The following is a 13,026-nucleotide window of genomic DNA, read 5'->3' as shown; positions in this document are numbered from 1 at the left end:
GTTGCTCCGCCCCCGGGACGGAATTTGGTCATTTTCAGCAACCCGGGACGGAATTCGGCAATTGCCTTTATTATCTATGATGGAGCCATACCCAGCTCACTCGTGTAAACAATTTGAAGCACATAAAAGCGATCAACGAGTCTCTATCTACTTTATTGGTGGACGGCACTTTAACTACGGTCCCTAAACTTACTGAGGCAACCTTGAGGCATTTCCTTTTAGGAAATTAATTAAATCCTCAAACATAACTCTTAATTCAAGAGTTTGTAACTAATACAATCATAATATAATATGAGTATAGTACATTTCGTAATATTTTTTTATAATATTTACTGTTAGTGAAATATTAAGTTTGTATTTCTTATATAATATATATTATGATATTTATAGACGACGCTTGCACCATGGCCCCTCGAAATAGTAATGTGGCGACCCGGCACATCTCTTTTAGATAAATGATTAAATACTTAATCAAGTCTTCCAATTAACTAAACATTTATATTTTGTAGATAATTTGAAGAGAGACTGTGTGTATTAACAACATTTTTTTTTTTCAGTCCGGCTATTACGCTCAACGTGCACGCACGTAGTTACTTATGAGCTCCGTTATCGCATTCGCAGTTCGATATTATGGTAGACAAAGTCCACGACACCGGTGGCGACTCGCTCCAGACATCAATGTCTAACAAACGCAATTTTTCAAATTCGTCAATTTCGCCAAAAGTTGCTGATAAAAAGTCAAAAAAATTCGTTACACCTAATCGGTATGCCGCCTTGTACTCTGATGATTCTAGTGACAACATATTTAATACATCCACCAACAGTGCGACAGTTTGCAACGAAAAATCAGGTCCTGCAAAACAAAATATCGAGCAGCCTACGCTCGATACACAAGACGTCACGCCACCTCCGTTTTACATCTCCAACATCTCAAATTTCTCCGCCTTCACAAATGAGCTAACAAGGTTGACCGGTCCAAACGCATTTACCTGTAAGTCTACTAAATCATACCTGATCGTATATCCCAGAGGCGTACTCAACTACAACACTATTCTGAATCATCTCAATAATACTGATTCCAGTTTTCATACTTTTTAAGCTCGCGTTATTTGCTCATTCAGAGTCGCAATAAGAAATCTCCAGCATTCCACATTGTGTACGGAAATTTCTGTCACCTTGTCGGAAGAAGGACATTCTGTGAAACAAGTTATCAATGTCCAAGATAAAAATAGACGCGGTCTCTCATTATTTTTTGTTGATTTATATCGTCAGAATAATAACAAAGATATTTCAATATCACTTCGCTACTTGATACCAAAGTTATAATCGAAAAACCTCATCTGTCCCGCCGTGGTCCGCCTCAGTGCCATAATTGTTAAGCCTACGGCCATACCGATAATTACTGTCAACATGAATCTAGGTGCGTCAAATGCGGTGGAGACCACCGCTCCGTGAACTGCACAAAGGACCGAGCTAGTCCAGCCAAATGCGCGCTCTGTTCTGAGGTACACACGGCCAACTACAAAGGATGCCGTGTTTATCAATCCGTTACAAAAAAACGCAAAAATACAAATGTACCAACGCCTACAAAGTCTTCGTCAAACGATGTCCCAGGAGATCATGCTCGGCAGCTTTCAAGGAAATCCTATGCTGCAGCGACCAAAACGGTAACCTCTTCCATGGAATCCATCACAAATGTTTTATCAGAATTTATTTCTAATTTTAACTCTTTAATTACTCCACTAATTAATCTCCTTACCGAGATTGTCAATAAATGTTTCTGTCCATAGTGTACAGGTTTTTCCCTTTTTATCTATTTTTTCATCGTATATCAGACCATACCTACAATCACTTATTTTTATTTACTTTAGTTTATATAAACACGTTGCTATTTTATCTATTTGTATACATTTTGCTCATGCTAACAAATATCATTAATTTTATATGTCATACTATATTTTATACCAATTGTAATCATCCATAGTGCTTAAAAATTTTAATTATCATGTTATAATGTTAAAAATTATGTACATTTTCAATATCCCTAGATTTAGATAGCCTTAGGCTAGGAAAGTCTTATGTTTAATTAATAAAAAAAAAAAAACAACATTTTTGGTATGAAATGTTTATTTGAACACCTGTTATAATGTATTATATTGAACTTAAGTTAATTTTTTATAATGTACTATAGTAAACATTTGAACATTTATTACAATATACGTATATTATACATAGATTTCAAGTATGATTTTTTTTAGTTTTTTTTTTTGAAAGTTACCCACCTACTACAATACAAGACACTTTATTTTTATATTTTGAAGCAATATATGTTTTGGATTATTTACATCTATACAAACTAAATTTCAGACCCATAGTTTAGTATTTAAAGTTTGTATGATCAAAGTCGTGGAACCAAATTTTATCAGACTCTACTAGAATGTTGTAGTTAAATTAAACTATAATAAGTATGTGGAATAACAGTACCTAACCTTCTATGATAATTTGTTATGAATATAATATTTTCAGTAATAGCTCAAATTTAGCACTTTTACGGTACTTAATACATTTTCCTAATATTTTAACAGAAATTATGGAGCTAAAAATATAGAAATACCTATATTATGTCACGGTCTATAGTTCATAGTTTTGTTTCATTTATAATAATAATGCATTTTAATATACTTTTTCATATATTAATATTTATTACAGTTGGCTTTTATGATTTGTTTGAACTATTAGTACGTATTTTTTTTGGGAGATCCCTATTATTACAACACCGTTACCAATATGCGTTTTTTTTTTTTGGTTAGTTAATATAATAGCATGTTTTCATGATTTCTTCGTATTTATGCTTATTTTCTTAAAATGTTTTTATATTTTCGGTTCATCCGTTACCTACCTACATACCTACCTACCAAGTGTGTAAATAAAGAATTTTTTTTGTAAACCAATTTGAATTATAATTTATTAATTTAAAAAAATTTAATAAAAACGTTTTCATTCAGTATTTTTTTGAATTTTAAGTGCATATTTTTGAATATTTCAGTGCATATATTTGCCTGTTTTTAGTGCATACATGCAGCCAAATATTTAACACTTTTTCATTGCATTAAATTCACAGCCCTGCTAATTACTTTTACTTCCAATTATAATACCTGCCACAGTTAATGTTAAATGTCAAATTGTCAACAATCAACTGCTTCTTCAACTTGATAACACTAAGAGGATGTCAGATTTTTAGCGCACCATTTATATTTCTCTCTCTGACCCAATCATTTTAGTGTTTTCTTAATCGTACATTTGGTATGCTACGCGTGGGTCAAAGATGGAAAACAAATAGTGCGCTGACATCCCAACCGACAATAAGTTTACACGAGTGAGCTGGGTATGGCTCCATCATAGATAATTAAGATATTGGATAGTACATAATGGTCTTATCAGCGGTTTTCGAGGGGAACAATAAATTGAGGCCAAATAAAGGATCAACTTGATAATCAAACACTTAAGTTCGGCAACCTGCAACTCAGGATCTTTTTATTCAAAGTGTCCTAATGAGTCATAAGAAGGTTAATTGGGTAAACCTATGGTTAGTTGAAGCCAAAGAGTCAATAGGGCCTTTGCAATTTAAGATCTTTTCCTACGTATTCGGCATTGTTAACATAACTATTCTACCTTTACACTTTTTCTTCCCCCGTCTCTCACAGCTATATACAGGTTCAGCCACTCTCATTCCACACCTCCATATGATCGGTATTCTGTCTATCCATCTCTTCTTCAGTCTTCTCGCCCATCATTTCTCCGTTAAATTAACTTCTATAGCCACTCTCACTATCTCTTATCATACAGTGACCGAACCACCTAAACCTATTCTCTCTTGTTTTCACTACAATATGTACACTACCGTACACTACCCTTAATTAATTAATTTCTTATTCTATCCTCTTTTGTACCTTAACACCTTACCTATTATTCTCATATCTGCTACTCTCACTCCACTTACCTACCCTAACCTGACATTTCTTTTTCATCTTTCCCTTTCATACACCAAACATTCTGAAATCCTGTTGACCCATTTCCTTATCTTCGCCATATCACACACTTCCTAATTCCTATTCACTCAGTCTCTAGTTACCTACAAGTCATCGTACTTGATTATCGGTGAAAATATTTAAATATCATTGAGCGAATTCCCTACTCGAAAGAATTGCTTAAAAAAATATCATACCTTACCAATTTTCTAATTTTGAACACGACTTTATTGATAGCCCGAATAGTGTTATACCAGTATAGTTACAATACAAATATTGAACATTTTCGGGCAATACATCCCCTGATCAATTAACAATAATAAAAAAGTTCATTAACGATAAGGATTATTCAAGGGTACCCGATGGTCAATGTTTAAAAAGTTTGGCTAGAGGTTAAATCATAAAAGAAAAATTGAAGAGGGTGTTGGCGCTCGCAGGCAAATGCATTTTAGGAAACAAAAAAAAATTTTGAATAAATTTAACTGTAGGAATACACATAACAAAGTACAAACTAAAATGCCCAGAATCTTAAACTTAAAAACTATTCAAAATATTTAGTTCATTAAAGAATGATCATTCATAGGGCACCAAGTTATCAATTTTCATTTCAATACAAAATATTCAACTAGAGTTACATTACTAAAAAAAAAATTGAAGGAGGGTGTTGGCGCCCGCAGGCAAATGCAATTTAGGAAACCAAAAAAAAAATTTGAATAAATTTAACTGTAGGAATACACATTACAAAGTACAAACTAAAATGCCCAGAATCCTAAACAGAAAAAACTATTCAAAATATTTAGTTCATTAAAGAATGATTATTCATAGGGCACCAAGTTATCAATTTTCAAGTCAATATAAAATATTCAACTAGAGTTACAATACTAAAAAAAAAATTATATATACAAAAAAAACCTACTGAGAAATAAGCAAATACATACCCCGTGACGGAATCAAAATCTGCTACGAGACTTAGTCTTTGAAACACTGAAACGTTTACACATTTCAATCTGCTTATGATATATTATTCCCAGTTTGAAAATGTTCACCGACGAATACCATTTCTGAAATAACACGCATCTTATGCAGTAAAATGTTCTACAATATTCTAATGACCTATGCGTTACAGTCTACAGATATTATATAAACCTACCAATAAATACCTAATATTAATTTTTACTACACAGAGTTTGTATTTTTAAATGTTGTATTTAAGGATTTATTAGTTTTAATTTTATACCTAACAAAAATTACATTTATTCACAAGTCAGTTATCAACTAGAACTCGACTACGAGTAACACAGCGTTTGGATTGTTCGAACTGGCGTATAATTTATTATTATTATACATTGCGCCTTTGGTAGGCAGTAGTAAACGTATTTGCTTCTACGTTACTTAGTTAACAGATTTTCCGCGACAATAAATATTTAATTCAAGTGTAAAAAGTAAATGTAAGACCAAAATAATATAAAAACAAATTTACGCATAAACATCGACTCTTCCAGTGAAATCTAGCTGTACTGCAGCACACGCTGTCGTCGAAGAAACAGCTATCTTCATCCATCTACATCTCGCTCCATCTCCATCTATCTCTATATCTCGCTAATTGAAACTTATCTAGTATACAATAATAGTATCTTTATGATCTGTAATATATTCTGGTGTTCGATGAAAAAGATTGAAGTAAGATAAAAATACATATTTTTTTGGTTTTAAATATGAAAGCTGTGAGATGATCGATATGAATTTTGTGAGAAATCTAGAGGTACTAGAAAACTGAGACAAGTGTGTTGAATGAAATAAATTAAAAAATTGACTAAACACAACAATCGCTTAAAAATTAATTTAATTAAAAAATAAGATGAACCTTATTAGATCATTTAAATTTTCCAGAACAAGCCCCCAGTTGTTGGTCGCATGCCAATTTTAACCATATACTAGACCACAAGTTTATAGACATTCTATAATGCATTCTGATGCCGGTGGCCCTAGACACTGTTGGGGAAATTATATTTCTTTAGTAATTAAATTACGATACGAATTATAAGTTACGTAGGTACTTGTCCAATACTCGACTACCAGAATTTAAATTAAAGAATGTGATATACCTAGGTAACATATCGATCGATTCTAAAACAGAAACTTAACCTAGGTACAAATAATATCACAATACCAAATAGTGAAATGTGAAAATTTGAAGAAAATTTCCTATAGGTATATCCCGTAAAACCCCCCAAATAAAACGTACGTTTGAGGTGTTCTCGTAAAACCAAAATATTTAATGCCCGTATCCCGTATGCATAGAAAATGTATGTTTCACATTTAATGAAAACTAAAACTATCGTGACAAAACTGAATTACGAAGAACGTATAAAACAAAAATAATCGTCACCAAGTGATAGGTATAATCTGCTATGTACTTACAAATCATATTAAATAACATTAATCATTATGTATTTTCTTATTTTGTTAAGTAGGTATAAAAACCTACCTTCCTACTTATAAAAGCATTACCTAATCATTGGTTTAAAATTTTAAAAATTATTCTACTATAACAATAAATTAACAGTTATAGGCAAAGTATTATAATTTAAGGTATTTTTCATAATATCCTAATTTTTGTACACCTATAACAACTAGATTTTAAAAACTACTCTACGTCTAGCGGGTATATAAGTTTGTCTGACAATAAATATTTACATTAGGTCTACCGCTTCAACAGAGTAGAAGGACAAGACTTACGTAATTATTTATTCTTCCGGCGAAACGCGTTCCCTTCGAGTGTATAATATTGTCTAGTGTCAGAGTTGTGCGTCTCCGTCAAGGAAAATGCAGCGAGCGTCTTCATATCTCCGATCCAAAATTTCAGCCTGGAAGTATTGAGATTAATAACATTTATAAAAATAGGCACATAGCTTAATAACCAGTATGGAACGAAATATGTGAGTACGTATTGGAATCGCTGTTCGTCTCAGACGATTGTCATTTGCCATAGATTATTTATAATTATAACCTCACCGTCCTAATCATAGAAAATATATATATGGTCCTAACCGATGGATGATGGATATTTTTACATTATCTTCAAAAAAACATTTATTTGTTTCTACTAGACGCAAATGCGGTAAATTGAATTCAAATTTATAATATAGATAACGGTTTTTTTACTTGGTAACCATTTATTTATTACTTGGTTTATAAACAAATTCTAATTGATATAAAATAGTAATTATATAAAAATATTTTTATTGATCCCAATATTTAAAAATAATGTTTCGAATAAAATAATAAAAAAAATTTAAGAAATACTTATTAATTAATATGTATTACCTAAATAACAAAATAACTAAATAAATTCGTGTTTCTTTAAACATTTTCACTCCCCCTCCCCCCCCCTTACGAAATTGTGTCACTCCTCCTTAGAGCGGTGCGCCCCTTAGGTTAAGAGCCCTTGAAATAGTGCATGTTAAAAAATCAGCCATATCCTCCCCCCCCACCCCTTGACAAAATCATTTGACTCATTTAGCTACTTTATGAATTAAGAACGATACATTGAACGTACAAAACTGCACCTACCTACATAATAGTTATCAACCTATTAACCCATCAATAATATTAAATTTTTTATTGTGTACACTAATCGATTGGTATATACAAAATAACGTAAAATTATAAATAGGACGTGGATTTAAATGCATTAAAAATAAGAAAAATGCCTTAAAAATACGATTTAATGCACTTATATTACAAAGCTTAATAAAATGGCCAGAAAAATTAAAAGTCCAATTTAAACGAATATAAAATAGAATTTAGATAAGTGTATAGGTAGTGTATTCGTTATATTTTGAGTTTCATTATAGCACATCAGTCGATCAGATGCTATTTAATATTTTAAAATAAAAAAATTCGACAGTAATTCCATATTGGCAAGTGTTGTTTTCTATAACTGAAGACGGAAGTTAGAGTATCAAACATAATGGGTACGTAAAAAAATAGAATCATAAGAAAAAAAATTACCTTTATTTAATTGTATTTAATTTTTTTCTAATAAGTTTTTTCTAAATTGACTTTATCCCATATAAATGTTCTAATTTCATTTTTCAATTCGTTGATAATATATGAAACGAATTCTTTGCTTGGAAAGCAATGTTTTAGAAAATTCAGAAAATGCAGTTTATATTTAAATATTATAAATAATAATTTCTGATGCATTGATGCGGAAGAGTGAGGGGGTGGACAATCAGCCGAACCGAAATCTAACATCTTAGACACTTAATATAAACAATTTTTCACACACGCGTCATGGTATGAAAATAAAAAAATATTTATAATTCATATTTATACCGATTTTCTACTGAAAAATAAATTACTTTAATCTCAATATTATTTATTAGTTAACGATATCTTTGCTCAGAATCGTTTTTCGTTTGTTCGTTTTGTATTTTAATAATTTATACGTGGATATATTATTATTACTAATAATTATAATAGTAGTTGTGTTTGTTTTATTTCATTAATTTATTTAGTACTATACCAATAAATTATATATTAATTAATAGTTTTTAAAACATTGTGTTCAAAAAAAATAAAATAAAAATGTGATTTTAATTAGAGTCTTGTAATGTACCTACCTATATTTAAAAAATAAATAAATATAATAATAACTGTTGAACTTTTAGGGACATAATAGGTAACACTTTCGTGTATGTATTATTACACTATTTATATAGGTATATTTAATATTTATATACCTATACGAGTATATGAGTAGGTATATTATTCATAAGTGCGCACACGTCAGGATAAGCAGTTGACCATTCCGTGAATATACTTTTATGTGTACATGGTTATACATCCCTAATCCCTATGATATAGAATTAAGTACCCTGTATAGGTATGCACCTATTAATTATAATTATTCTACAAACAGGGACTGGAAAAACGACGACGGCGTTTATATCTCGCGTATTTTATACATTTCTAGTCCGGAACTAAAATATGCGCCTACAATACTTCGATAGCACATTTTCCGTGACATTAAATATTTGTTTTAAGTCTTAAAAGTAAATTCAAGCCCCAAAAGAATATAAAAACAAACTTACTTTAATTAGCGATTCCTTCGGCGGAATCCGTGACGTGTGTGAACTGCGACGCCCATGAGGAAACGCTCCAGAATACAGCCAGAACTTAGAAAATTGTGATTTATGAAAAATAAAATTATACGAAACGCAGTTAGTTTTTTTCTCATATCTTCTTTGCTTATTGAAATTTTAGAATTCTTAATCGACTGTGTCTTCTGCAACGACTTTGAGATTTGCCATAGATTAAATAAATAAATGATATTATACTAGGTACGTCAATATGATGAATCCACGGATATAATATAATGCAACTTTTTATATCAAAGAGTTCTGTGTTAAGGACCGATTTGTTCATTGAAATTTGATATGACAATAAACCAAAATAGTTTATAATTTTGAATTTGAATTATAATAATATGATATAGGTATTATTTAAATTATTATTTTCGTTTATCAATTTAATTATTGATTGAGGTGGTGAATAGATATGAGAAGCACAAGAATATTTTTATAAGAGCATATTGTATTTTATGAATTATTAAATAAAAATGTGATTACTGGATTTTAGAGTTAACATAAAGCCATAAACGTATACAGTAAATTCATTAAATACTATAATACCAACTATATTTTTACAATGATGTGTGTTTTTTTTTTTAATATTTTTAATTATTTTTTCTTGTGGTCTGTGTAAACGATAAGTATTTGTAATAAAGATTCAATTTTCATATATAATATTATATTATAGGCACTCAGTATGTAATCATATGTTTATTTTTAGTTTAATTTAATTGTAGGTATTTAGTAAATAATAATAGGTATACGAAATTGTGTTTTCGAATAGCAATTTATTGTTTGTATTAATACCTACACCATAATAGGGAACTAAAATTTTGTAAATGATGTACAAATGTATTTTTGGTGTTTTAAGGCTGCTGTAAGATCAATTTATGAGAATCCTTGCATTAAATTGTTAGGATTATTTGATATGAATAATTATTTTATTACATATAGGTTTATTACATATTGGTAAGTCGATCAGAAACTATATTTACACTGAATGTTAATAGTAAAAAGCTATTAAAAAATCTATTATTTGTATTTATTTGTTAATAATAATTAAGACTTAAATATTAGCAGTAATCTTGTTCCTTTCACAAAATGTTTTTTAATTATTTTTAATTTAATTTACATTTATCCCAAAGTGATCTCTGAATAATCATTCAATGATATGAATTTAATAGTTACATTCTCGGTTACATTAATTGGATTATAAATTAAAATAAACTACAGTTTCCCGCTTCTACTACAACATTATTTAATATTTTATTTTATGTTTTTAATTTTTTAAACGCAGTCTGCACCTTGTGTTGGTGATTTTACACGTAATATAATAAAATTGATACTAGTGATGAGTAGGTTATAAGTACCTTATTGTTTAATCAAATTATTTACACGATTATTAACTAAAAAATATCTATGAAGTATAAACATCCGCATTTCCATTAACTATAAATTCATAATTTTATGAGCTTTACATGTTACATATGTTTTTCGAAAAAACTATTTAATAAAACAAGAATAATTCCTATTTGATGTCACACGGGTTGATCTAGCAACTGACTGCTACGACAACTGTGCAATTTTTTTTAAGCATAATACGTTTTGAAAACGTCCAGAAAAAAATTGGTTTTAAGACTGTCTGTTTTGATAACAACTAATTTAATTTAGAGTGTATTGTTATATTATATTATAATGAAATTAATAATTATAGTAAAATATATAATTGCAAGACATTTAATACCTATATCTATAGCCATCTAGGGTATAAACTACACTAAAAAAGGTGTAAGTATGCTAATAAATTATATGAGGTGTATAATGTATTTATGTATGTAAAAATATAAAATATAAAGATTAATAACATTATATTGTTTTAAATACTTCGCGCAAACCTAAGGTGATACCCGGCGTATAGTATAACATGCAAAAAGGTGCGTATTAAACTTGGCGTGGTGAAACGAAGACGGTCTCGCGTATTTTATACATTGCGCTATTGGGATTAAACTTATAAATGCTTCTACGCCACCTAGTTAACAGATTGTCCGTGGCAATAAATATTTAATTTAAGTCTAAAAAGTAAATGTAAAATAGTAGGTAATAATATGAAAACAAACTTACTCGTAAACATCTACTCTTCCGGTGAAACGTAGCTAGAGTGCCGCCATCGCCGAAGAAACAGCTATCTTCATCCATCTTTATCTAATCATCTCACTCCGATGAGCTGAAACTTGAAAGTACCGAAATATTTTATGAAAATAACCTGATCAAACGAAATTTGCGATTTTGTATTACAACTTATCCGGTTTAACGAACTGTCTGTTTATATTTGTGGCCTATTATTTTTTTGTTCACTGAAATTATTAGAATTGTTAACCGTCGCCGACGAATTTCGACAATTGACGATTGCCATAGATATCATAAAATATATTATTTACTATGATAAATCCAAAGAACTTATATATTATTATATAAGTACTCAGTAAACCTATACGGTATATTTATAAATCGTATGTTCTTTTACAGAAATCTTTGTGATCTGCAATGCACCTATTATGGTTTTCTATTTCAATTATAGTTTGCATGCCAAATATAACTATACAAACTAGTCTGGAAGTTTATAGACATTCTAATAAATTCTCCCGCCAGTGCCAATAGACAAAGTGTTTGAGAAGTTATATTTTTTTGGTACCTAATTAATTTACAATATGAATTATTATAAGTTACCTATGTAGGTACTTGTCCAAAACTCTACTACCGGGAAACCATTGGTATTTATGGTATAGCCTTACGAAGTTCACGATTTTCGGGGTTTTACGCACCCGTACAACGCTTAAAGTTTACCGAGCTTAAGTATTACAAATTAATTTGTTTTTTAATCTAGGTAAATCAACGTTTTAAAATTGATGATGCAAAAATAATTCTGACACCCACCCATGGTGGTTTTACATAACAAGTCGATAGATGTTTTTGATTTTAATTGTTCGAGCAAGCGTAGTGTGGTATACCGGGTACATATGAAAATACCAAAAATTTAAATTAGTTATAATACATATAACTTAAAAATAAGACTGACCGCCAAGTTCTGACTTCCCTGTCGTTTTCAGTTAAAAACTAATGACTTCCGGCAATTATTTTTTGCAATATCGTTCTTAATTCGTTGTTACTTGTAATATATACATATGCCTATTTTAAAAATATTATTCGTCGGTAATTGAAACGTCTAAAATATATTATCATATACAAATAATAATAATTCAACTTAACCGGCTACGGTATTAATAATATTTAATAATATCAATATAAATATAGTATACAATATTCTAGGCTGACAAATCGTCTCCACTTAAAATCGTTTTTCGTATACTATGATATTATATCATTGAATTCAAATTTAACACTATCCATAACAGTCACCCACTTGTAACCTACTGTTCAGCAGAGTCACTTTCAATTTTTTTTTTTAGATTCTGAGGGAAGCGATGAATGTATTGATTTTACAATGATGTGTGTGTTTTTTTTTATTATTATTTTTATTTTTTTGTCTGTCATCACCTTTTAGGACAGTAAAAGTGCTTGAATTTTCTTTAACAGTAACTTTTCTGATAGGAAAGTGAATCTAGTTGGTACTATGGGGGGTCAAAAGTAAAATTTTCCCAGTAGTTTTCAAAAGCGACGTGAAAAACAAAGGAAAAACGGGAATTTCTTACGCAAAGTCCGTTTTCGAGGAAATCGATTTTGGTTTTTGATGCAATTCTAAAACAAATGACCGTAGGTACATTAAATTTTGATTGAATGCTTATATTAGCATTTTCTATACACCATAACATTTTCCAAATATTTTGACTTATTTTGAGCTG

The 13,026-nt window shown here is 29.9% G+C and overlaps 1 protein-coding gene across 1 annotated transcript; it reads left to right on the top strand.

The window, feature by feature from the left end:
- The first annotated feature begins 582 nt into the window (after window positions 1-582).
- LOC132945816 (uncharacterized) lies at window positions 583-1,764 on the top strand. The gene is made up of 2 exons (XM_061015588.1): window positions 583-991; window positions 1,421-1,764. Exons 1-2 carry the CDS (start codon window positions 631-633, stop codon window positions 1,453-1,455), a joined length of 396 nt encoding a protein of 131 aa, XP_060871571.1. The 5' UTR covers window positions 583-630; the 3' UTR covers window positions 1,456-1,764.
- The last annotated feature ends 11,262 nt before the right edge of the window (window positions 1,765-13,026 follow it).

This window comes from Metopolophium dirhodum, chromosome 5, assembly GCF_019925205.1.
Source record: "Metopolophium dirhodum isolate CAU chromosome 5, ASM1992520v1, whole genome shotgun sequence".
NCBI lineage: Eukaryota > Metazoa > Arthropoda > Insecta > Hemiptera > Aphididae > Metopolophium > Metopolophium dirhodum.
The sequence above is the reverse complement of the archived record's forward strand: the minus strand, read 5'-3'. Positions and strand labels throughout refer to the sequence as shown.